This window comes from Amblyraja radiata, chromosome 15, assembly GCF_010909765.2.
Source record: "Amblyraja radiata isolate CabotCenter1 chromosome 15, sAmbRad1.1.pri, whole genome shotgun sequence".
Classification (NCBI taxonomy): Eukaryota; Metazoa; Chordata; class Chondrichthyes; order Rajiformes; family Rajidae; genus Amblyraja; species Amblyraja radiata.
Genome location: NC_045970.1, coordinates 8506575 through 8530437, shown reverse-complemented (window position 1 = coordinate 8530437; position 23863 = coordinate 8506575). Strand labels below are relative to the sequence as shown.

The 23863-nt window shown below is 41.3% G+C and overlaps 1 protein-coding gene across 1 annotated transcript in view; it reads left to right on the top strand.

The window, feature by feature from the left end:
* marchf5 (membrane associated ring-CH-type finger 5) overlaps window positions 1–21872 on the top strand; it is a 73769-nt gene extending 51897 nt beyond the window's left edge. The window contains exons 3-6 of the mRNA XM_033033614.1: window positions 6509–6639; window positions 7872–8055; window positions 18125–18291; window positions 20783–21872. Coding sequence (XP_032889505.1) covers window positions 6509–6639; window positions 7872–8055; window positions 18125–18291; window positions 20783–20896 — 596 coding nt within the window. The 3' untranslated portion in view covers window positions 20897–21872. The remainder of the gene's footprint in view (window positions 1–6508; window positions 6640–7871; window positions 8056–18124; window positions 18292–20782) is intronic.
* The last annotated feature ends 1991 nt before the right edge of the window (window positions 21873–23863 follow it).

Below are 23863 nucleotides of genomic sequence, written 5' to 3'. Positions count from 1 at the left end.
AAATCGTTTCAGTGCGATCGAATGTCCTTGGTACGGTTAGCAAGCACTGCATGAATCTGTAATGGGTTTATTTTTTTAGCATCTTGACGTTTCAGTTGATTGGACAGTCAGATCACTGCATTGGGATTGAATGCCTTATTCACTTTTTTTTTTTTAATATTTTATTTTATTAGAAGTAAGTACAGTCATATGGCACCAAAGTGCCTAATATATATTTTCATAATACATTTTATGTACAACTTCTTTTTTTTTTTTTGTTACACTGAAAAAAGATTAGAATAAGAAAAAGAAGTTAGATAGTAAAGGATAGAAAGATGTGAAATATATAGTGTGTGAAAAAAGAAAACGAGTAAATGAAAAAAGTTGAGAGAGAGAATAGAGAGAAGAAAAGAAAAAAAGAGGAGATCATTATTTATAGTCTTGACCAACCCTCGTCCAGTCCTGAAACAGTTATTTTTTACAATTGTGTTGCACCATATGATTCCAAAAAAACGACGAATGGAGACCAACTCGTTATGAATTGGTCTGATTTATCCATTAGGAGGAATCGCATTTCCTCAAGATGAGCGGTGTCCAACATACTTGCAATCCACATTTTAAGCGTTGGTATTGATGTACCCTTCCAAAATTTAAGAATTAATTTTTTTGCTATTATTAAACCATAGTTAAGGAATAGATTTTGAGATGTGTTCAATTTATTCCCATCTTCCATTACGCCAAATATAATCATTTCAGTATTAGGTTCCATTCTTGTCTTGAATAATTTTGTAAATATTTCAAAAATATCATTCCAAAATCTATAAAGTTTTATGCAGGAGACTAAGGAGTGTGTTATAGTTGCCTTTTGGGCTAGACATTTATCACAAATGGCGGATATATTTGGATAAAATTTGTTCAATCTTGTTTTTGAGTAATATAATCTATGTACAATTTTAAATTGAATTAAATTATGTCTTACATTAATTGAACATTTGTGAATATATATCAGGTATTTTTCCCATTTAACCTTCGTAATTTTTATCATTAGTTCCCGTTCCCACTCTTCTCTAAGTACCTCTGTCGATGGTAGGTCTATATTTAGAATACTATTATATAAATATGATATTAATTTTTGTGAGTCAGCTTCAATATTCATTGCCTCTTCCAATAAGTCGGGAGTTACTTTTTGATATCCTTGTATATATTTTTTCACGAAATCGCAAATCTGAAGATATTTAAAATATTGGTTGTTTTTCAATTTAAATTTTAATTGTAATTGTTGGAATGATAGTAAGTTTCCCATTTCATACATATCCCCGATCCTTCTAATTCCGAGACTTTCCCATGCCTTATTCACTTAAAAGTCAAAACATGATCTCTGACATGGCTCATAATGTCTGCTTCTTTTTTCCAATTCCATCTTTTGAGTGAATTAGAGAATTCCCATCACCATGTACAAATTTTTGTTGTTGAAAATTAGTTGCTACAAATGACAGAACATAAATACAGTGCCTTGATGATGATGGGAGCATTTGGTGAAACCCAGTTCATTTACATGGCAAGGGAAGGATTATTTTATACAGCAGTTTCAGAATGTCTCCATTATATGTTGGGCATGATGCTGCCGATCAACTGGTGCACAATGTTATTTACTTTGGCAATCGGTTTTAGTTTTAATAATGTAATGTGGTGCGATATGGTGGCGTAGTGGTAGAGCTACTGCCTTACAGTGCCAGAGACCCGGGTTCGATCCTGACTACGGGTGCTGTCTATACGGTGTTAGTTCTCCCTGTGACCTGCATGGATTTTCTCTGAGAACTTCGGTTTCCTCCCACACTCCAAAGACGTGCAGGTTTGTAGGTTAATTGACTTGGTATAAATGTAAAATTGTCCCTGGTGTGTTTGGGGTAGCGTTAATGTGCGGGGATCACCGGTCGGTGCAAACTTGGTGGGCCGAACGGCCTGTTTCCACGCTGTACCACTAAACTAAACTAAAGCAGTTTTGTCAGCTTGCTGCTGTACAGCACAGAAGCAGGCTCTTTGACACCTCTCGCCCATGCCAATTATGATGCCTAATTGGAAACCGCACCATGTACCAATCCCCATTGCCTCCTTTTATCACCATTTTGGATCCAGTTTGCCAACATATTTTGGATCCATGTGCTCTAATCTTCTGTATCTCCATGTTGAGCAGACCTTTGCCAAAATCCATGTAAACCATATCTACTGTCCTGTCTTCATCAACTGTGGTGTCGGGGGTTATGAGGAGTAGGCAGGAGAATGAGATTAGGAGGGAGAATTAGATCAAAGGTATCAAAGGTATTTTATTAGTCACATTCACATACACCCAGGTGTAGTGAAGTGAAATGCTTTTTGCCATTTTGCAGCACACAAAAAAAGAATACAGACATAACACCAATGAGAGTCTTAAACACATAGAACATCCCCCCACAATTGCTCCCACCATGAGGGAAGGCACAAAGTCCAGTCCCCAACCCCAGTTCACCCATAGTCGGGCCTATTGAGGCCTCCACAGTTGCATCTACGGAGGCCCGATGTTCCTGGCCGTTCTCGCCGGGTGATGTTGCTCCGGCGTCGGGAGAGTCCTCCCAGATCAGCCATGATTGAATGGCAGAGTAGACTTGATGGGCTGAATGGCCTAATTCTGCTCCTAGAACTTATGACATTATGAACTTTTTTGGTTATGTTCTCCCATTATAGTTCACATGCCAAACACTGCCTGTTTTCATAGAGTAAATGAATTGGATTGGCCGCGACAAGAATTGGTTAATAGAATAAAGTTAACGTTTAAAATAATCCAAATGGTATAAAATATATAAGGTGTTTTATGACTGATTATATTTCTTTCCCTATCAATTAAAGTAAAGTATTTTGAAAGACGCTTTTAATCCGTGTACTTTCTGGGTTATACGTATCACAGAAGATTGTCTTGGTGCAGTCTCTATTTCCAGATACTGCACCATATTAGATGAAAAAATACATTTAGCTGTCTTCTAAAATGTTCTGTTGTTATGGAAGAGTGCAGCATATACTCCCAATCAGTCTCATAATTGACTGTTGGAGATGAAATAGGCTGAAAAAGGAGCATTTGATGAAGAGAAGCATGATAAATTGGCCTGGAGATTGCAGTTAGCAGCATAACAACTTGTCATTGCCTTTAATAAAGATAAAAGTTTAATAAATAAATAAAACACATATTTTGCAACAACAAAGCAAAAGTCCAGAGTACAACCCACAGTCACTACTGCAACCTAGGCATTTCCTAGCTCTGAGTTTAGTTGGACTTCATAGTGTTCAACAGCCTGATATTTGTTGGAAAGAAGCTTTTCCTGAATCTGGACATTACATTTTTCAGAATCCTATACCTTCTCCCCAATGGTAGGAGTGAAATGAAGGTGGTGTGAGTCCTTGATAATGCTGGCTGCCTTTTTGACACAGTGCCTCTTATAGATCCTGTTGATGGTGTGTGGAGGTCAGTATCCAGGATGGACTGGGCAGTGTTGACCACTTTTTTGGAATCCCCATTCTCGGGCAATTATGTTGCCAAACCAGGCTGTGATGCAACCAGTCAATATATTCTCTGCCACCTGTAGAAGGACAAGAGAGTATTCGTTGGTGTACTCAATTCCTCAATCGTCTCAGGAAGCATAAGCATTGAGCTTTCTGTTTGAGTGCATCCATTTACTGTGTCCAGGGCAGATCTTCAGAGATAAACACAAAATGCTGGAATAACTCAGCAGGATAGGCAGCATCTCTGGAGAGGAATGGGTGATGTTTTGGGTCGACACCCTTCTTGGACTGATGTCAGGGGAGAGGGAGATACATAGATTAGGAGGTGTAAGGTGTGAAACAAGGACAAATGGAATGGAGATCAAGAAAAATGTAGAATAGATCATTGTTAGCTGGGAGAAGGTAACAACAAAGCAAATAGAAAAATGTAGTTGGAGACAGTAAGACTGGTCAGGGAACTGGGCAGGGCGAAGGATGGAGAGAGAGAGAGGGAAAGCAAGGGTTACTTGAAGTTGGAGAAGTCAATGTTCATACCACTGGGGTGTAATCTGCCCAAGCAAAATATGAGGTGCTGGGCCTCACTCTGATAATGGAGGAGGCCTAGCACATAGGTCAGTGTGGGAATGGGAGGGGGAGTTAAACTGTCTAGCAACCGGGAGATCAGGTAGGTTTAGGCGGATTGAGCGGAAGTGTTCAGCGAAACGATCGGCAAGTCTGCGCATGGTCTCCCTGATATATAGGAGTCCACAGCTGGAACAGCGGGTACAATAGATGAGGTTGGAGATCTTCAGAGATATGTCTGCCCAGGAACTCTCTCCACCACCGACCCATTGATGAAGAGTTTTGTGGGTCCTCGGCCTCCCTCGTCTAAAGTCCACAATCAGTTCTTTGGTTTTACTGAAGTTGAAACCAAGATTGTTATTTTGGCACCATTTGGTCAGTTGACCAATCTCACTCCTATACTCTGACTTCTGTATATTATCTGTAGTTTGTCAGCCAATTTAAAGATGGAGTTGAACTGTGTTTGGCTGGTCATTTGACATTACGTATGGAAAATCTTTAATGGCCCACAGCTGGTTATGAAGAAAAACCAGAGAGTTTTTAAACTAAGTAAAATAGCAATTTGGGTTTAACTATTTAGATAGATAAACCAAAATTGTATAACTATCTAAATAGATAAACCATAAATAGTTAACCAAATTAACGGTTGAACTATTTAAATAGTTAAACCAATTTTGGGTGCTAAATAATGTGTGGACTTTATACAATGATTAGGTCAGAAGATGTTGGATAAAATAAAACAAGAAATAAATCCTTTATTTTGAGAGTTCACCTGAGAGAAGAAAGCAAGGCTGGTTTAAATAGTTTTAATTCCAATCTGTTCACCTGATTTTTCTTAATTCAGTTATCAAAGAGTGAAATGATTGCAGCAAGTAAACAAGCACTGAATCACCAACAGCAGCTTCATGATTTCTATGTTCAGTTTAGATATATAATGCGGAAACAGGTCCTTCGGCCCACTGAGTTCGAACCGACCAGCGATCCATACACATTAACACTATCCTACACACACTAGGGACAATTTACATTTTAACCAAGCTAATTAACCTACAAACCTGTACCTTTTTGGAATGTGGGAGGAAACAGAAGATCTCGGAGAAAACAGACACGGTCATGGAAAGAACATACAAACTCCGTACCGACAAACACCCGTAGTCAGGATAGAACCCGGATCTCTGGCGCTCTAAGCCAGTCGCTCTACCTCTACATAACCATGCCGCCTTTTATGTTAAACTAGACCAAGAGGGACCCGTTGAGTCCCTGTCACACGGGAGGCCTGGTCCCCCAACACAACCCGTTCCCCCAAGCCAATATTCCACCACTCACCCATAGCCCCCAAGGGGTGGGGCCTATTCCACCACTCACCCCTTCCCCAACGCAATATTCCACCACTCACCCATAGCTCCCCAACTGTGCTGGGGTGGCTCAATTCCCCTTATTCACCCTCGCTCATTTAAATTAAAAAACAAATGCTATTGCACTTATTAGGTCTGGCAGGACTCGGTGTCCTGGGATTGCAACATTGTCGCGGGCAGGGCTACAATCCCATTGTGACGTCATAGCTGTAACTGCCAGTGCAGATGGAATAAATATTAATCAAAGTGGGATTTTGCAAATTTAAAAATGTGAATAACTTGTAAAATATAACGTCAATCTGAACGAAACTAGATTAAAAACACACCACAAGACAATTGTGAGTAAGGTGGTGCAAATATTGTAGAGCTATCGTATACCATTTTGGCGTAGTTCATGGCATCCCTGAATCGCAGACAGGCAGACTCACAAACAAGATGAGAGTCTTAGTAATACACTAGAATAAGTGGGACCCGTTGGGTTCCAGTCACACGGGAGGCCTGGTCCCCCAATGCAACCCAACCCAACGGGAAGGGGTAAAGGGGGGCTGGGAGGGAGAAGGGGGGCTGTGTGGGGGGGGAAGGAAAAAATCCTAGCAATATGGGGTAGCGTGTTTGCGCAAATATCATTTCAACGCAGTGGTCAAGTATAGATAGATAGACATGGAAGATAGATATAGATAGACATATAGAAGATAGATATACATAGATAGATAATACGTGCAGAAACCTGGAAGTTGTCAGTTATACAAAGTAGCGATGTTATATACTGATCTTCATGCTGTTATAGCCACAAAATCTGATCATTATATTTACACGTTTGTTGTTGATTCATTGCTTTGTTAATTATTGCACTTTGCAAATTGAATTGAGGCATATCCCATTTATTGAACTGTAAATTATCTATAAGTCTACGCAATGTTTATTAATTATCAGCATCTGAGCTTTGAACAGTTGCACTAAAATTAGTAAACAAATCAATTAACTTTTCATTTGGCAAGAAAAAGTACGTAATTTAGGAATATAAAAATGTATTGCTTTTTATTTCATCTATACTTAGTTTAGTGTTTTTCACCTTGTTTTAGGTCCAGTTGTTTATGTATTGGATCTAGCAGACCGTCTCATCTCCAAAGCATGTCCATTTGCTGCAGCTGGAATCATGGTGGGCTCCATCTATTGGACAGCTGTCACCTATGGCGCTGTAACTGTTATGCAGGTAAAATACAGTCCATTGCAATTAATCCCTTTGGCTAATTACTTGTGGTAATTTATTGCAAAATAAGGTATAAATCAAGATAAATAATTGTTTTGGGAACAGTTTTGTCTGCCAAACGTTTTGTCTGGTGACAGTACATGAAAGCTGTGCCTTTGATCAACCATTGGTATGGTGGATTGCAGCATATTTTCCAGAAAACAAATTAGCATTGCCATAATTCACTTTATACTACCAGTTCTTCAATTCTTATTTTATTCGTGTTCTTAAGTGGATGCAGTGATGCATTTGTACAATTGAAACTAAGTCGGGGGTCGGTAACCTTGTTCTGCGTAGGGGCCAGGACCCACATCTATCTCCATAGTTAATAAATGGAGGTAATAATAATACATATTAACTAAACTTTGACATATTTATATATTTAAGCAATATTATGTCAACTGAACATAGCAGTTAGTTTGAGACACTGGTATTGAAACTACCCTCACCCCTCTCTGTCCTAAACTTCATGCAGACCCTTTGTTACCCTCTCTTCTCCCCTCCCTCCCATCCCCCCCCCCCTCTCTCTCCTCCTCCCCTTTCCCCCATTCCCTCTCTCCCTTCCCCCCCATCCCCACCCTCCTCTCCAAGGTCCAGTCCCGTCCATTGACCGCTGGATCCCTGTCCGCTGCGTCCACACAAACCAACGGCCAGCAGCGCCGCCATCTTTGAGGAGGACGGCCCTGGCCCTGACCCTCCCCCGGGTGAAGCGTGGGGACGGATGGTACCGGGACGTGCTGAGCACCACAGCCACTGCAACTACAACTGCATTTTTACATCAGTGGAGTGGAACTGCCGCCACCAATCCAACTAACCTTTTGCCCAGTTCATGGGATTATATCAGTTCGGATTTTTTTGTATCAGCAAACAGGATTGCTAGGAGCATTAAAGCAAGTATTTATGTCGCTTGCTAACAGTATTAAACAGTCTAAAGAAGTGTAGATGACGGGAAAAAATATGCCTGCAGGCCGGATGATTTTGGGTTACGGGCCGAATCCGGCCCGTGGGCCTTAGGTTGCCGACCCCTGCTTTAAGTGGAATTAGAAAATCTAAAAAATAAAGTGATGATGTATCTAAAGTGCTGAGGATTGATTACTGCAATACGACTGTTCTTTCACAATCAACGTTGACAATCTCGCCTTTTGTAATTATTGACTGGATTATCAAAGTGGATAATGTGGATTTTTTACATTCAGGTTGTAGGTCATAAAGAAGGCCTGGATGTCATGGAGAGAGCGGACCCATTATTCCTCTTGATTGGACTTCCAACCATTCCAGTTATGCTTATTTTGGGCAAGATGATTCGCTGGGAGGACTATGTGCTGAGACTATGGCGAAAATACTCCAATAAATTGCAAATTTTAAACAGTATATTTCCAGGTAATCTAAAAACCCCTAGTGGCATGTTTCCAGATAACGTGATTCAGCTGTGTGACCATCTAACGTGTCAATTGCTCATAAAAATAAATTGCATCCTTTACTAAGAAATATTATTGATTTAGATTCCTAGTTCTTTCGGTTTGTTGAGAATGTGAACAGAAATCCTTCAATTTTCTTTTTGGTATTTGCGAGGAAACCAGCTCTCAAATCAATGGAATCTTGAATTAAATGCAGCAGACTCCACTGTATCATCATGCTATTCAAGAATATGTGCAATAACAAATTAGAGTGTGTGTGTGTGTATATGTGTGTGTGTATATATATATTGCTTTGAAATTGTGATTTTTTTTTTAGGGTGTAGCCAGAAATGATGCACCTTCATTATGTGAAAATGTAATGTCCTTTTATTTGAGTGAAGTAAAACAATTTGGATTATCATTAATTAGATATTTTATTTGGTGCTATCATTACATTACAAATCCTTAAATGCTAATATAGTTCCGAATAAAGAGAAGTCTAGACTTTAGGAGTTGATACTAAATTGGGGTCAGGAAAATGACATCATTATTTGGCAGGAGGAAACTGGGAGCAACATTATTGTGGGAGTCATTTAAAGACCAGCTGAACAGAGTTCAGGACCGGCATCGTCCAGTAACGGGGGAGGGGAGGGCAAGGATGGCAATGGAAGGGAACGTTGGTTGAGTGCCAGGCCCTGGCACTGCTCTACCACCTGGGAAGGTCCTGAGGCATCCCTATGGGAGTGAGGAGAGGAGGATGAGGGAAATGAGGAGGGAGATGTGGTGGGAAGTGGGATGGTAGAGGGAGATGGGGGGGGGGGGGGGGGGGGGGGAGGGTGGAGGAGGGAGATGCCTCCTCCCAATCTACCCACAATCCTACCCTCTCTACCCCTTCCCTCCCTGCCCCCTCCCTCGCCCTCTCCCTCTCTGCCCTCCCTCTCCCCAAATACCCCCTTCCCTCTCCCTCTACACCCTCCCTCTCCCTACCTTCTCCCTCTACACCCACCCTCTCCTTACCCTCTCCCTCACTGCCCCTCTCCCTCTCTACCCCCCTCCCCCTCCCTCTACCCTCCCTCGCTACTCCCCCTCCCTCTCTACCCCCCTCCTTCTCCCTCTCGACCCCTCCCTCTACCCCATCCCCCTCCCTCTCTGCCCCCCTCCCTCTCTATCCCCCCCCCCTCCTTCTCTCTATCCCCCCCCCTCCTTCTCTACCCCCCTACCTCTCTAGGGATTGAAGAGGGAGGGTGAAGAGGAGGAGGGAGTGCTGGGGGATGAGGAGACATGAGCTGCGCCGGCGCAGTTGGGGGCTATGCGTGAGTGGTGGAATATTGCGTTGGGGGGAGCTGACCCAACGGGCCTGCACTTGGGTCTGGTATATTTTAAAGACAAGGGTAACTGCAGAGAGGGTAGGACCATTCAAAGACAAAGGTGGAAATTTATGCCTGGAGTAAGAGGATGCAGGTGAGGGACAAACCATATATGTTGCATCAGTATTCACCAAGGAGGAGGAAAGTGAGATCAGTGTGGAGTGCATAACGTGCTAGGCCATTTGGCGATCAACAGGACGCGGTCATGGGTCTCGTGAAGAGCATTGTATTGGATATTCCCAGGGCTTGATGGGATCTGTCCCACGTTATGGTGAGACAAGTGAAGAGATTGCTGGGGCCTTAACGAAGATCTTTGTATCCTCTCGAGCCACAGGTGAAGTCCTGAGAGACTGGAGAGGAGTCAGCGTGTTCTTTTGTTTAACAAAAAGCTAGTGTCATCCCACTTTTTAAGGGTAGCTAATGTTATCCCACTTTTTAAGAAAGGCGGGAGTGAGAAAACAGGGAATTATAGACCAGTTAGCCTGACATCGGTGGTGAGGAAGATGCTGGATTCAATTATAAAAGATGAAATAGCGGCACATTTGGATAGCAGTAATAGGACCGGTCCGAGTCAGCATGGATTTATGAAGGGGAAATCATGCCTGACTAATCTTCTGGAATTTTCTGAGGATGTAACTAGGAAAATGAACAAGGGAGAGCCAATGGATGTAGTGTACCTGGACTTTCAGGAAGCTTTTGATAAGGTCCCACACAGGAGATTAGTGGGCAAAATTAGAGCACATGGTATTGGGGGTAGAGTGCTGACATGGATAGAAAATTCGTTGGCAGACAGGAAACAAAGAGCAGGGATAAACGGGTCCATTTCAGAATGGCAGGCAGTGACTAGTGGAGTACCGCAAGACTCGGTGTTGGGTCCACAGCTATTTACAATATACATTAATGATTTAGATGAAGGGATTAAAAGTAACATTAGCAAATTTACAGATGACACAAAGCTGGGTGGCAGGGTGAACTGTGAGGAGATTACTATGAGGATGCAGGGTGATTTGGACAGGTTGGGTGAATAGGCAGATGCATGGCAGATGCAGTTTAATGTGGATAAATGTGAGGTTATCCACTTTGGTGGCAAAAACAGGAAGTCAGATTATTATCTGAATGGTGTCAAATTGGGAAAAGGGGACGTACATGGGATCTGGGGGTCCTTGTTCATCAGTCACTGAAAGTAAGCATGCAGGTACAGCAGGCAATGAAGAAAGCGAATGGCATGTTGGCCTTCATAACAAGAGGAGTTGAGTATAGGAGCAAAGAGGTCCTTCTGCAGTTGCACAGGGCCATAGTGAGACCACTCCTGGAGTATTGTGTGCAGTTTTGGTCTCCAAATTTGAGGAAGGACATTCTTGCTATTGAGGGAGTGCAGCGTAGGTTCACAAGGTTAATTCCCGGGATGGCAGGACTGTCATATGTTGATAGAATGGAGTGGCTTGTATACTCTGGAATTTAGAAGAATGAGAGGGGATCTTATTGAAACATATAAGATTATTATTAAGGCAGGAAAACATGTTCCCGATGTTGGGAGAGTCCAGAACCTGGGGCCACCGTTTAAGAATACGGGATAAGCCATTTAGAACGGAGATAAAGAAAAACTTTTTCACACAGAGGGCTGTGAATCTGTGGAATTCTCTGCCTTAGAAGGCAGTGGAGGCCAATTCTCTGGATGCTTTCAAGAGAGAGTTAGATAGAGCTCTTAAAGATAGCGGATTAAGCGGATATGGGCAAAAGGCAGGAACGGGGTACTGATTGTGGATGATCAGCCATGATCACAATGAATGGCGGTGCTGGCTCGAAGGGCCGAATGGCCTACTCCTGCACCTATTGTCTAATGGAATTTATGATAATCTAGGATTTTTTTAAATGGTGATCCTCGCATCAGAGGTGGAGAAGTTATGGGAGATTGGGAAAGGATTTACTCTCATGGAATAGAGTTGGCCAATTTGAGGATACACAGCTTGGCTGTGGGAAGGTCATATCTTAGAAACATAGGAAAATAGGTGCAGGAGTAGGCCATTCGGCCCTTCGAGCCAGCCATTCAATATGATCATGGCTGATCATCTAAAATCAGTAACCTTTTCCTGCTTTTTCCCCATATCCCTTGATTCCTTTAGCCCTAAGAGCTATATCCAACTCTCTCTTGATACATCCAGTGAATTGGCCTCCATTACCTTCTGTGGCAGAGAATACCACAGATTCACAACTCTCTGGGTGAAAAAGTTTTTCCTCATCTCAGTCCTAAAAGCCCTACCCCTTATTCTTAAACTGTGACCCCTGGTTCTGGACTCCCCCAACATCGGCAACATTTTTCCTGCATCTAGCCTGTCCAATCCTTTAAGAATTTTATGTTTCTGTGAGATCTCCTCTCATCCTTCTAAATTCCAGTGAATACAAGCCCAGTTGACCTATTCTTTCACCATATGTCAGTCCTGCCTTCCCGGGAATTAACCTGGTGAACCTACGCTGCACTCCCTCAACAGCAATAATGTCCTTCCTCAAATTAGGAGACCAAAATTGCAGTCTCACCAGAGCCCTGTACAACTGCAGTAGGACCTCTTTGCTCCTAAACTCAAATCCTCTTGTAATGAAGGCCAATGTGCTATTAGCTTTCTTCACTGCCTGCTTACTTTCAAACGTGGGTACACAAAAATGCTGGAGAAACTCAGCGGGTGCAGCAGCATCTATGGAACGAAGGAAATAGGCAACGTTTCGGGCCGAAACGTTGCCTATTTCCTTCGCTCCATAGATGCTGCTGCACCCGCTGAGTTGCTCCAGCATTTCTGTGTACCTTCGATTTTCCAGCATCTGCAGTTTCTTCTTAAATACTTTCAAACGTGATTGAGTTTTGTTTTGAAGAGGTAATAACGGTGATTATTGAGGGTAGGGTAGTGGATGTTGTCTACAAGAATATTAGTCAGGCATTTGACAAAGTCCCTCATGGTAGGCTAATTGAGAAGATTAAGATGCATGGGGTGCACAGTGATATTAGGATGCTATTCTAGCTGAAGGTCTGTGGCCAGTGATCTGTGCTGGGTCCTCTGTCGGTCAGTGAGGATAAGTGCAAGGGTAGAGGGGGTTTCATATCAGTTACAGAGAGGGAAAGCGAAATGTTGGCTACAGTGTCATCCCAACAAATGTGAGGTGCTGTACTTTAGTAGGTAGAATGTATGTGGAAAGTATACAGTTAACGGCAAGACCTTTAATTGCATTGATGTACAGAGGGATCTTGGGGTCCACGTCCATGGCTCCCTGGAAGCGGCAACACAAGTACGTAGAGTGCTTAAGAAGGCATATAGTCTGCTTGCCTTCATCAGTTGAAGTATTGAGTAAAAGGAAATAATGTTGCAGGTTTATAAAACTTTGGTTAGGCTGCATTTGCAGTATTGCGTGTATTTAGGTCACCCCATTACAGGAAGCATGTGGAAGCTGTAGAGAAGGTGCAGAACAGGTTTATCAGAATGTTGAAACAAAGAACTGCATTTGCTGGTTAATACACAAACGGATATAAAGTGCTGGAGTAACTCAGCAGGTCAAGCAGAAACCATTTCTTCAGATTGATTGTTGGGGGGGGGGGGGGGAAGAAGAAAGCTGGAAAGGGAAGAGGCAGGACAAAGCATGGACGGTAATGGGTTAAGTCCGGGTTAGAACTTGTCGGGGAGCAGCAGAAAGCACAGGGGGGAGCAGTGAGAGAGGGTCTCACATAAATCTCATCGGAGAGAGGAGAACTTCGTAAAAGTAGGCATATCGTGAGATTTTGTAGTGGAGCAGTCCAAATGTAGAAACCAAGAACTACAGATGCTGATTAATACACAATAAGAGCAAAGTGCTGGAGTAACTCGGCAAGTCAGGCAGCATTTTTTGTCTACTGTGAGTCTTAGATGTCGTTGATTGGTACTTCTGTTATCCTTCCTTCGTATCTTTATTATCTTCAAGTGGTTGGAAAATTCTACAAATGTGCTTTTATTTTGGTAATCTGCATTGTTGGATATTTTAACAGTTCATCTTAACTTGAAGATACCTCTTCATTTCAATTCCTTATGTTGGCCCACTATCCAGTTTGGTCCACACCTGTCTGTGTTGCCATAAAGTGATGATGATTACGGAGATACCACCATCTTTCAGATTGGAGTTGACCACTGTGTTTCTGAAGTAACTTGCGAAGTAAGCCAATTAGCTGAAGTCAAGAAACCAAGTGCCTCTGGAATACTTGAATCTTTCTGCTGATGTCCCTAAAAAAGAAATGACTGTTCATACAAGGTTATTTGCACATTGGGGATGTTATGTACCGAATTCCAATAGTTAGTGGAGACTCACATGATGCTGTTAGTTTATTTGACAGAATGGTACTATATTTGAATATTGCAGTTCAAAGTATCTGAAGCTTGAAGAGTCGGCACACACAAACGTCAAACAACTGATATAATCAAAAGATTGTAGAGTGGATTGTAGAGTAACCTAACATAAAAAAGATTTGGTTTCTGTCCTTTCAAATATCTGAGCTTCAATGTAAGCTAGAATGGTGGAAATTTTCATTACTATGCAGATGTTTATATAATATACAAAATATTCATGCTGACTGTAAATTGAATGTCAAGAATAAATAGGGAATGTAGAGATTTTATTTTGTCCACATTTATGTATGAGATAATATATATGACATAGTCATATAGACATCATCATCGGCGGTCTCTAGAAACGAGTATGACTGTCCTCTCATGGAGGATGCCTGTGCATGACTTTGTTTAACGTGGGGAGATTGGTGCACAGACAGCCACCACACGGTCCTTGACAGATCTGGGTCAGAATCCAGTAGCATGGGGTCCAAGACGACCAGAGACCCTTTTCTGCTTCTGCCTTCATCCACCTTCCCAGCCGTTGTGACGCTCCACTCAAGTCAGCCATCATCCTCCGCCTGTTCCACCATTGAGGTCTTGTGGATTGCTCTTTGTCAGAGATCTCCCCCTCGACCTTACCGCCATGGATGACCCTACCAGGAGCATGGCTCCAGACGGCATCCATCTCAGGATCTCAAGACCACTCAAGCTTCTCCACCACGACAAGGTGACAATCCACAGAGTCATAGAGTGATACAGTTTAGAAACAGTCCCTTTGGCCCAACTTGCCCACACCAGCCAACATGTCCCAGCTGCACTAGTACCACCTGCCTGCATTTGATCCGTATCCCTCCAAACCTGTCCTATCCATGTACCTGTCTAACTGTTTGTTAAATGTTGGGATAGTCCCAGCCTCTACTACCTCCTCTGGCAGATTGTTCCATACACCCACCATCCTTTGTTTGAAAAAGTTACCCCTCAGATTCTTATTAAATCTTTTCTCCATCACCTTAACCCTATATCCTCTCATCCTCAATTCACCTACTCTGGGCAAGAAACTCTGTGCATCTACCCGATCTCTTCTTCTCATGATCTTTTACACCTCTATAAAATCACCCCTCATCCTCCTGTGCTCCAAGGAATTGAGTCCCAGCCTACTCAACCTCTCCCTATAGCTCAGACCCTCTAGTCCTGGCAACATCCTCGTAAATCTTCTCTGTACCCTTTCCAGCTTGACAACATCTTTCCCATAACATAGTGCCCAGAACTGAACATAATACTCTAAATGCGGCCTCGCCAACGTCTTATACAACTGCAGCATGACCTCCCAACTTCTATACTCAAAACTCTGGCTGATGAAGGCCAATGTACTGAAAACTTTTTTGACCACCCTATCTACCTGTGACTCCACCGTCAAGGAACCATGCACCTGCACTCCTAGAGCTCCCTCTGCTCTACAACACTCCCCAGAGCCCTACCATTCTACCATAGGTCGTGCCCATGTTTGACGTCCCAAATTCAACACCTCACATTTCTCTGTATTAAAATTCCATCAACCGTTCCTCTGCCCACGCGGCCAATCGATCAAGATCCTACTGCAATTTTTCACAACCATCTTCACTATCTGCAAAATCATCCAATTTTGTATCATCTGCAAATTTACTAAGCTTGCCATGTATGTTCTCATCCAAATCATTGATATAGATGACAAACAGTAACAGGCCCAGCACCGACTCCTCAGGCACACCACCGGGTCACAGGCCTCCGGTTCGAGGAGCAAGCTTCTACCATCACCCTCTGCTTCCTTCCATGAAATCAATTTTCTATCCATTCAGCTATATCTGATCCCATGCGATCTAACCTTCCAGAGCAGTCTACCATGCGGAACTTTGTCAAATGCTTGTCGAGATGAGGTGATCTAAAATCTAGTTCTCACCTATGGCGCATTTTCAAAGTTCAAGTTGCTTTAAGAGCAGCTGTCCATGAAGGCCCGTGTCCTGGTGGCGTTGCAGGGCCAAACCAAGTTGTTTTCCTCTGTGCCGCTGCAGACCACGTCCGATCCGCATACTCAGTCTCTTGGAGCGGCATCACATCCAGTCGAGCTCCAGGCTGCTACAATGCTACAAGGCCTCCAGCCTTTGCCTCGGTCCGGATCCTCAAATTAGCCAACTAACCATAACCCTTTTCCCCGCCTGACCATCGTTCAGCCTTTGTGCCCCAGGGTACCTCCCACAGCCGACCTTGAGGGCGCAGAAGGTAAGACCCTGGTTCCGCTTACCGCTCCATTGATCTTTATAATTTCTTGATCATGATCTTGATCATTTCTGCCAACACTGCCACCATCTGGACTCTCTCCCCCTCCTCTCTGATCCTCGGGGACAAGCAGGGGCTGGGCTCAGCAGCTTCCCTCTCAAAGACAGGCTTCCAGCTCTGCGGCAGGCGAACCAGGCCTGCTGCCAAAGGATAGATACTACACTATACTTTTTAACCACTTGAGGCACCGGAGATTTTGTTTTAGTAATCTCAACAATCTTACTGTCTTTTTTCTTAAATATACTGTATTTTAAATATTGTGTAAATAGACAGTTTTGAGGACTTTTATTTTTATGCTACTAATGAGTATGTTCATTAATTTTTCCACAAGAGAGGATTGCCGTTTCCATTAACCTTTTATTGCCTTACTAGTGCAAAGTAGAAGCCTCCCCATGCAGCCAATAATGCCAGATGATAGAGATCTTTCCTTAAGTAGATAAAATGTGGAATGCCTATATTCTGATAAATTTGCCCTCTCAAATTGTTGGCTAAAAGACAATGGCCCATACTTAGTCACGTGTGTGGCCAAAAATATGAAAAATTGTGGAATACATCTCTTCTAATTCTGAAAGCATTACAAGCATATTGTTTTGTACTGTATATATGATTCATATTTTTCCAAAGTTTATCGTGAAATATTTATGTTATGCCGACAATGTTTGTTTAGGGCCAGAGGTTAACTATGACTGGTCACGTGTGTGACCTCACATGAATGCATTTTTTCATAGCTCAGTTTTATTTTACAAACTGAATTTTAAAAAGCTAGAATGTTCATATCTTTAGCAGACATGCTTGGTAGTTCTGTAGGTGGGAAAATAGCAATGAATAAGATTGATCTACAAGAATTTGTTTTAATGTATGTGATGCCATCTGGCCACGTGTGTGACATTTTGGTCCATTTTGGGTAAAAAGGTAAACAAATAATTTGTTTTAAGTTTAAAAAAGGGTAAATAATTAATTATAAAAATTGAAATATTCATGTAACTTAACAGGGCAAGAAAATGTTTGTCACGTGTTGTGGAATCGTTTGCCAACTAAATGAACAATGCAACAATTATTTTCAATATTGTATGACTGAGGGTATTAGAAAGATGATAAGTAGATACTGTAATGCAGGTATTCGAGCTACCGTGTCCAGCTCCAGCGACCTGGTTCAGTCCTAATCTCCCATCCAGTTAACATGGTGGCTCAGCTGGTAGAGCCACTGCTTCCCAGTGCCAGAGATCCAGGTTTGATCCTAAACTTGCGTGCTGTCTGAGTGGAGTTTGCACATTATCCCTCTGACTGTGCGAGTTTCCTCCGGGTATGTGGGTTTCTTCCCACATCCCCACAATGTGTGAGTTTGTAGGTTAATTGGCATCTGTAAAATTGCCCCTAATGTGTAGGGAGTGGATACAAAAGTGGGATAATAGAATGAGTGTGAACGGGTGATTGAAGGTCGGCTTGGACTCGGTTGGCTGAAGGGCCTGTTTCCATGCTGTATCTTTCAATCCATTTAATTCCCCGTGACAGCATGGGTTTCTGGCATTCCATCGGTGCTCCGGTTTCCTCCACTTCCCAAAGACTTGAAGGTCAGTGGGTTAAATGGCTGTTATAAATTGCCACCTGTGCATAGGTGAATGATTGAATTTGGTGTTGTTAATCTATATTAGGACGAATAAAAAATGAGTTGTCTCTAAGATTAGTGTTCATGGTTGGCGCAGACTTGGTGAGCTGTCGAGCCTGTTTCTATGCTGTATGAACCTGTGACAAATGACTTTCTTCAGAATGTTATTATTCTAGAATTAATATTTCAGAATTGTGTACCACTGCTTTCTTACAATGAGACGGTTTGCCTCTGACTTTTAATCATAATTTTTTAATCTGGTGCATTGTCATTTAGATGTGATTTTTATTTATTCTTATTAATATTTTCAATATTTTAGCAGGTGAATATTTTCAGTGACATTTTGTTCTGACAGGTGGGAAGTGTTTACCTTGTTTTGTGAATTTTTCTTTGTTTATCCTTTTCCTATTTTTATTCTCACAGGAATAGGCTGCCCAGTTCCTCGTGTTCCTGCCGAGGCCAGCCCGTTAGCAGATCACGTGTCAGCTACTCGCATTCTTTGTGGGGCTTTGGTTTTTCCCACTATTGCCACGATAGTTGGTAAATTAATGTTCAGCAGTGTCAACTCAAACTTGCAAAGGACAATTTTGGTGAGCAGTGTTCTTGAACATAATTTAAGCTTGCTTTGAAGCATATTCTCATCCCAAACTGTTGGGCACAAGTTTTACACCTTGTATGTTTGTCATCGTTATCTGTTCAAAGTTCTTGAAGATATTTTTGCTGATGGAATGACTTCAGTTATTAACATGAACATCAGCAGAAAAGGAAGTTTCTGAACATACAAATGTCGACATTAGGTTCGGTGGTTAGCTCAAGGACAGAAAATCTTGCCTTCATAAATGTAGAAGTTTTACTTGAAGGAAAGTTGTCCTCCCAATATCCAATATTTATTTCTTTATGAACACAACCAAGGAGAGTACTTGGTCATTTTCTTGTTGTTTATCTTGAGATTTCCAATGTGCAAATTGGCAAACTCATTTTGCTGCTTTGTGACTCCAATTTGAATCTACTGCAGGGTCATTGAAACACCTCTAGATGTCCTGAGGGCATATATTCACAGCACAGTTCTGAAAGATGTTCTTGAGATGATAGCTCCTTCTGTCAGTCTAATGGACACACATACAAGAAATTATTCTGTGGCAATATAAAGATTTTCCTGTGACCAAAGGAAACATCAACAATCCATAATCCAATCAGGTCAAATAGTCCAAGGTGCGGCTAACTCAATCAAGACTAAAGCCAATATTTAGTGCAATGGGAACAGTTGAAACATATTATTTTGTTCCCTAGTTTTAATTTCTAGATTGACCCTTTGGCCCAACTTTAGCATGTCGACCTAGATGCCCCATCTAAGATAGTCCTATTTGCCTGCATTTTTCCCATATCCCTCTCAACCTTTCCTATCCATGTGCCTGTCCAAATGTGTCTTAAATATTATTTTTGTACCTGCCTCAACCAAGTCCTCTTGCAGCTAGTTCTCTATACCCACTGCCCTCTGGATGGAAAATGTTGCCCCTCAAGTTCTTATTAAATCTTTCCCCTCTCCTTAATCCAAACCTTCCTATTTCTTCATTGTGCTACCCTGGGAAAAAGACAGTGCATTCACCCTATGTATTCCCCACATGATTTTATACACCTCTATAAGATCACCCCTCAGCTTCCTGCGCTCCATGGGATAACGTCCTAGCCTGCCCAATATCTCCCTATAGCTTAGGCCCTCGAGTCTTGGCAACAGTCTCTTAGATCCGCACTCTTTCCAACTTAATGGTATATTTGCTATAACAGTGACCAAAACAGAGCACAATATTCTAAGTTACCTCGCCAACTTCTTGTACAACATCCCAATTTCAATACTCAATTCTCTGAATGTGGCGACACGGGTAGATGAGGTGGTGAAGCTTCTTGGCACTTTGGCCTTTATCAGTCAGGTAATTATTACTGGTACTCCAATATTTCTGCTGTACAACACTCCCCAGACCTCTGCCATTTGACTTCCCAAAATATAGCGCCTCACACTTGTCTGAATTAATCTCCATTTACCATTCCTTGGCCCATTTGAGCAACTGACCAAGATCCTGCTGTAATTCATGATAACTATCTTCTCTTTCCAAGATACCACCTATTTCACCGTCATCTGCAGACTTGCTAATCATGCTTTCTACATTCTCATCCAAACCATTGATGTAGATGACAAGCAGCAATGGGCCCAGCACAGATCCCTGAAGCACATCACTAGTTGCAGGCATCCAGTCTGAAAAACAACCTTCCACCACCACCTTCTGCTTCCTTTCATGAAGCCGATTCTGTACCCAGTACAGCTCTCCCTGGATCCTCTGCAATCTCACCTTCCAAAGCAGCCTACCATGCGGAACCTTATCAAAAGCTTTATATTTGTACGGTCAATATATAGATTCAGCTTTATCCTTCAAGGGTACAAATGATTAACCTAAATGCCACAATTTCTGGGACTAATACACAATAAATTTCCCAGATTTGTGCCGATGCATAGAGTACGTAAAATGGTGCTCCATTGGTGATCTGTCATAACAAAAAATGAGGCCAGCACTCATTTTTACTTGGAACATGTCTCTAAAAATGTTGGTGTGAAGAAGGGAAGACAGGGCAATATTGTTTCCTTTTAGTTAGCATAAATTTAACCCTAAAATAAAATAGTATGGTTTTATGGAAATTATTTAAATGATATGCTTCTGGTTCTCCAACAAAATTCAGTCGCTTTGATGAATACAGGATAACACCAAACCCGCACTCATATCCTATAGATCATCAAGTTCAGAATTTAAAATTGTGCATCTACACATTCACTAAGTAATATATGTTTTTCTTGCTCATAGATTCAAACCTTTTTGTTCCTTGACCTCATTCTGATTTATGCTGAATCATTCTTACTGCATGCAACCTTTATTCCACGTTAAATGTTATTTTGATTTAAATTGACCCCTAAAGAATGAAAATTCAAATTGAACATTGGAAAAGGAGAGGAATAAGGCTGATTGGAACGTGATATTATACTTGAGCAGATTTTGACTGCGTATTAAATATTCTTGTCTGTTCATTTAACAGGGTGGTATTGCCTTTGTAGCTATCAAAGGGGCTTTTAAAGTGTACTTCAAGCAGCAACAGTATTTGCGCCAGGCCCACCGCAAGATATTGAATTTTCCAGAAGAGGAAGCATGAGAAGTCTGACTGCGGCTGGTTGATGTGCTGTCATTCTTACTTAGCAGTTGAGCATTATAAGTTAGATTCTGTTGTTTTATGGTATTGTGGGTATGCTGCTGGTGCAGACTAATGTACACATTTTTAAAAACAAAATAAAGCACTTTCATTTGGCTAAAACTGGCAGCAAATGCTAGCAGTGATCATTGAACCCGACAATGTGATTTGCTTTGGTTACTTTTTAAGCACTTTCTTTACAGTGATCTGGCAGCGTAATATTTAATTAGTATTGCATCTAGACTAACCTTTCTGCAAAGCAGCAAATGTTATAGTTTTCAGAACCTTGCATTTTATTTTTTGCTGACTGTACAGTTTATTTTCAAAAATTGTAAATTGTCTATTGTACCTTTGTGCATTACGTCCTTTTAATCCTTAGCTGTACTTTTTCCGTTTATTAAGCTCCAGCTAAATATTGTTTCTCTTATTTTATTCAGTGATTACACTATGTTCCATAAACACTAAGATAAGTACAATATTTGGTGGCTTTTTCATGGTTGACAAATAATTTATTCAACTTTGTACCAGATTACTGAAGGACAATTTTTAGGTAGTTTCTGGTTATAGAGATGATCTTTACATTTTGGGTCGTGGTTGCTTTTGAAACCATTTGTGTAATGTGTAAGATTTTTATTTAGCATATGTTATTGATGACCAGAATTAAACTTGGTTCCAGGTCCCTGCTGTAAACTTTCTTCTCTCCCCCCCCCCCCCCCCAAATTTCACTGCTACCACCAAAAATACCTTCCGCATCTTTCAACATTTTCTTTTCTTTACTGTCTTTAACTGTGGCAAGGCAGTTAAATCTATTCGTAAACTACCATATCAGTGATCTTGTTTGAACATGTATTGATTGTACAGTATTCCCTATTGATCTGTAGACTTCATTGGCCAAAATGTATCATAAATAAAACATTTATAATAAAAATTCTTGATGTTTTCTCTTGCTTAGTGATGAATGGTTTTCTGGATTGTAGCTGGAGGATTAGACGAGCAGTAATTGAAGTATAGCTATACAGCACAAACAAATGTGGTCCGTTCATTGTGTGCATCTCTATTTTATGTACACACCTCAATCCAAGGCCAGTTTATCCCCCGTCCCCCAATGCTCTTCAATTATCACTTTTTTTTAAAAAGACAGGTAAAAATTATCTCTGATGTCATTGAACCAAAACCTTAACTTTATTTCTGTCTCCACAGAACTTTATTTCTGTCTGCCTGACCTGCTGACCTGCTGAGTATTTCCAATATTTTTGACTTAGGAATTGGACAAAAACAGGGTGAAAGAATAGATTGATCTAGATTGATAAAGATGGGAGATGTAGCAAGTGAAAAGAGTTCAGGAACGAATGGAAGTTATACAATACAGACTCTCTACCACTGATAATGAAATGTGAAAAGAATAATGAAGGGTGACTTTGTAGTGGCCATTTGGCCTGTTTTGCATGTCAGTGATGATGGCATATGCCTTTAAATTTTAGACTGCCCGTTATATTGTGGGTGGGATTTATGACGTGTTTTTGGGCGTGTTTGGAGCTTAGACTCTTGCGCAGAAGTTTAATTTTTAGATTAGTTTGGAGAGACGATGAGGAAGGTTAACCCTTCGGCCGTGCGGGGTCCACGTGAGGGGTCCACGTGCGGGGGTCCAGGTGCGGGGGCCATGTGCGGGCCACGTGCGGGGGCCATGCAAGATCTAAAGGAGATCATTCCAGTGTTACGGAGACACGAGTTTTCTAATGTTTAAAATAATAAGCTGGAGTTCGATGAAGATTGTAATAACGAGATAAGAAATTTGGATGTATCTTACTGATTTCCATCAACAATAAAGCATTTATTCATCAAATGACTGTTTTGAAGCCATATTGGTGAAGTGAGTGAGCTCGCATGCATTTCGAAGACACCCCCTTCAACCATTCTACAAAAGGGGGGACTTAGAGTTGTGTACAGTTTTGATGTTGATAAAACAATAGAGAAATTTGTGGTTAAGTTTCAAAGTCCAACCGCTGAGGCATGGAGAACAGGGTATTTAGTTCAAGCAGACTGGGATTTAGTGCAAAGTAGAACAATAATATGCAGTGCTGGATAAGGGGAAACTATTTAGCGGAAAATGAGTTAAAAATAATGAATTTGGGGCAGTGAAGGACATAAACGTATTTGCCTGTAAAGGGAGCTGAAAGGTACAGCAGTAAATATAAAGTTCAGGCATGATAGGCATTTCATATTTGGGATTTAAAATGTGGACAAATATGTACTAGGAAAACTAGATAAGGACTTTGTTTTCAGTATATTAGATGGCTAAAAATATGTGAAATGTTTTTTTTAAGTGTGATAGTGCGGTTTATATTGAGGAGGAGGAGGAGCAGGGTGCATGTGATTTCTGAGGAAACCGAAAGGGTGGAGGAGATTAAAGCTGGCAATTATTCCAATACATTGGAATAATTTTCAATACATTGGAATACTTTTGTGAGAATGTCCACAAAAGATGCTGATGATGCATACTCATGATCAAAGATGATGTGCCCCATATTTCAATGACATTTTTTTTTTGTGACCTAATATATTTTAATATGATACTTTGTTTTTTCTTTGTTTTCAACAGCAAATGGTTGGTTCGTTTACCAACAACTGCAAAATATGAATTATTAGTCACAAATTTTCATATATTTTCTTGAAGTAGAGCTAATTAATATAATGAATAAAATATTACATTAAACTGCTTTATCTGTCGCTGTTTATGGAGTGATAGGTTGACAACGTATAAGCCTTTTGACGGTAGATAAGCACTGTTCATTTCATTTTCCTTTCAGACAAGGGTTCCCAACCTGGGATAAATTTCACCTACCCAGGGGGTAAATGTGTTGATTCTGGATTTGTACATATTTTTTCTCATTGACTGACTGTGTTTGGTTGTGGTATCTGTTCATCATTAGT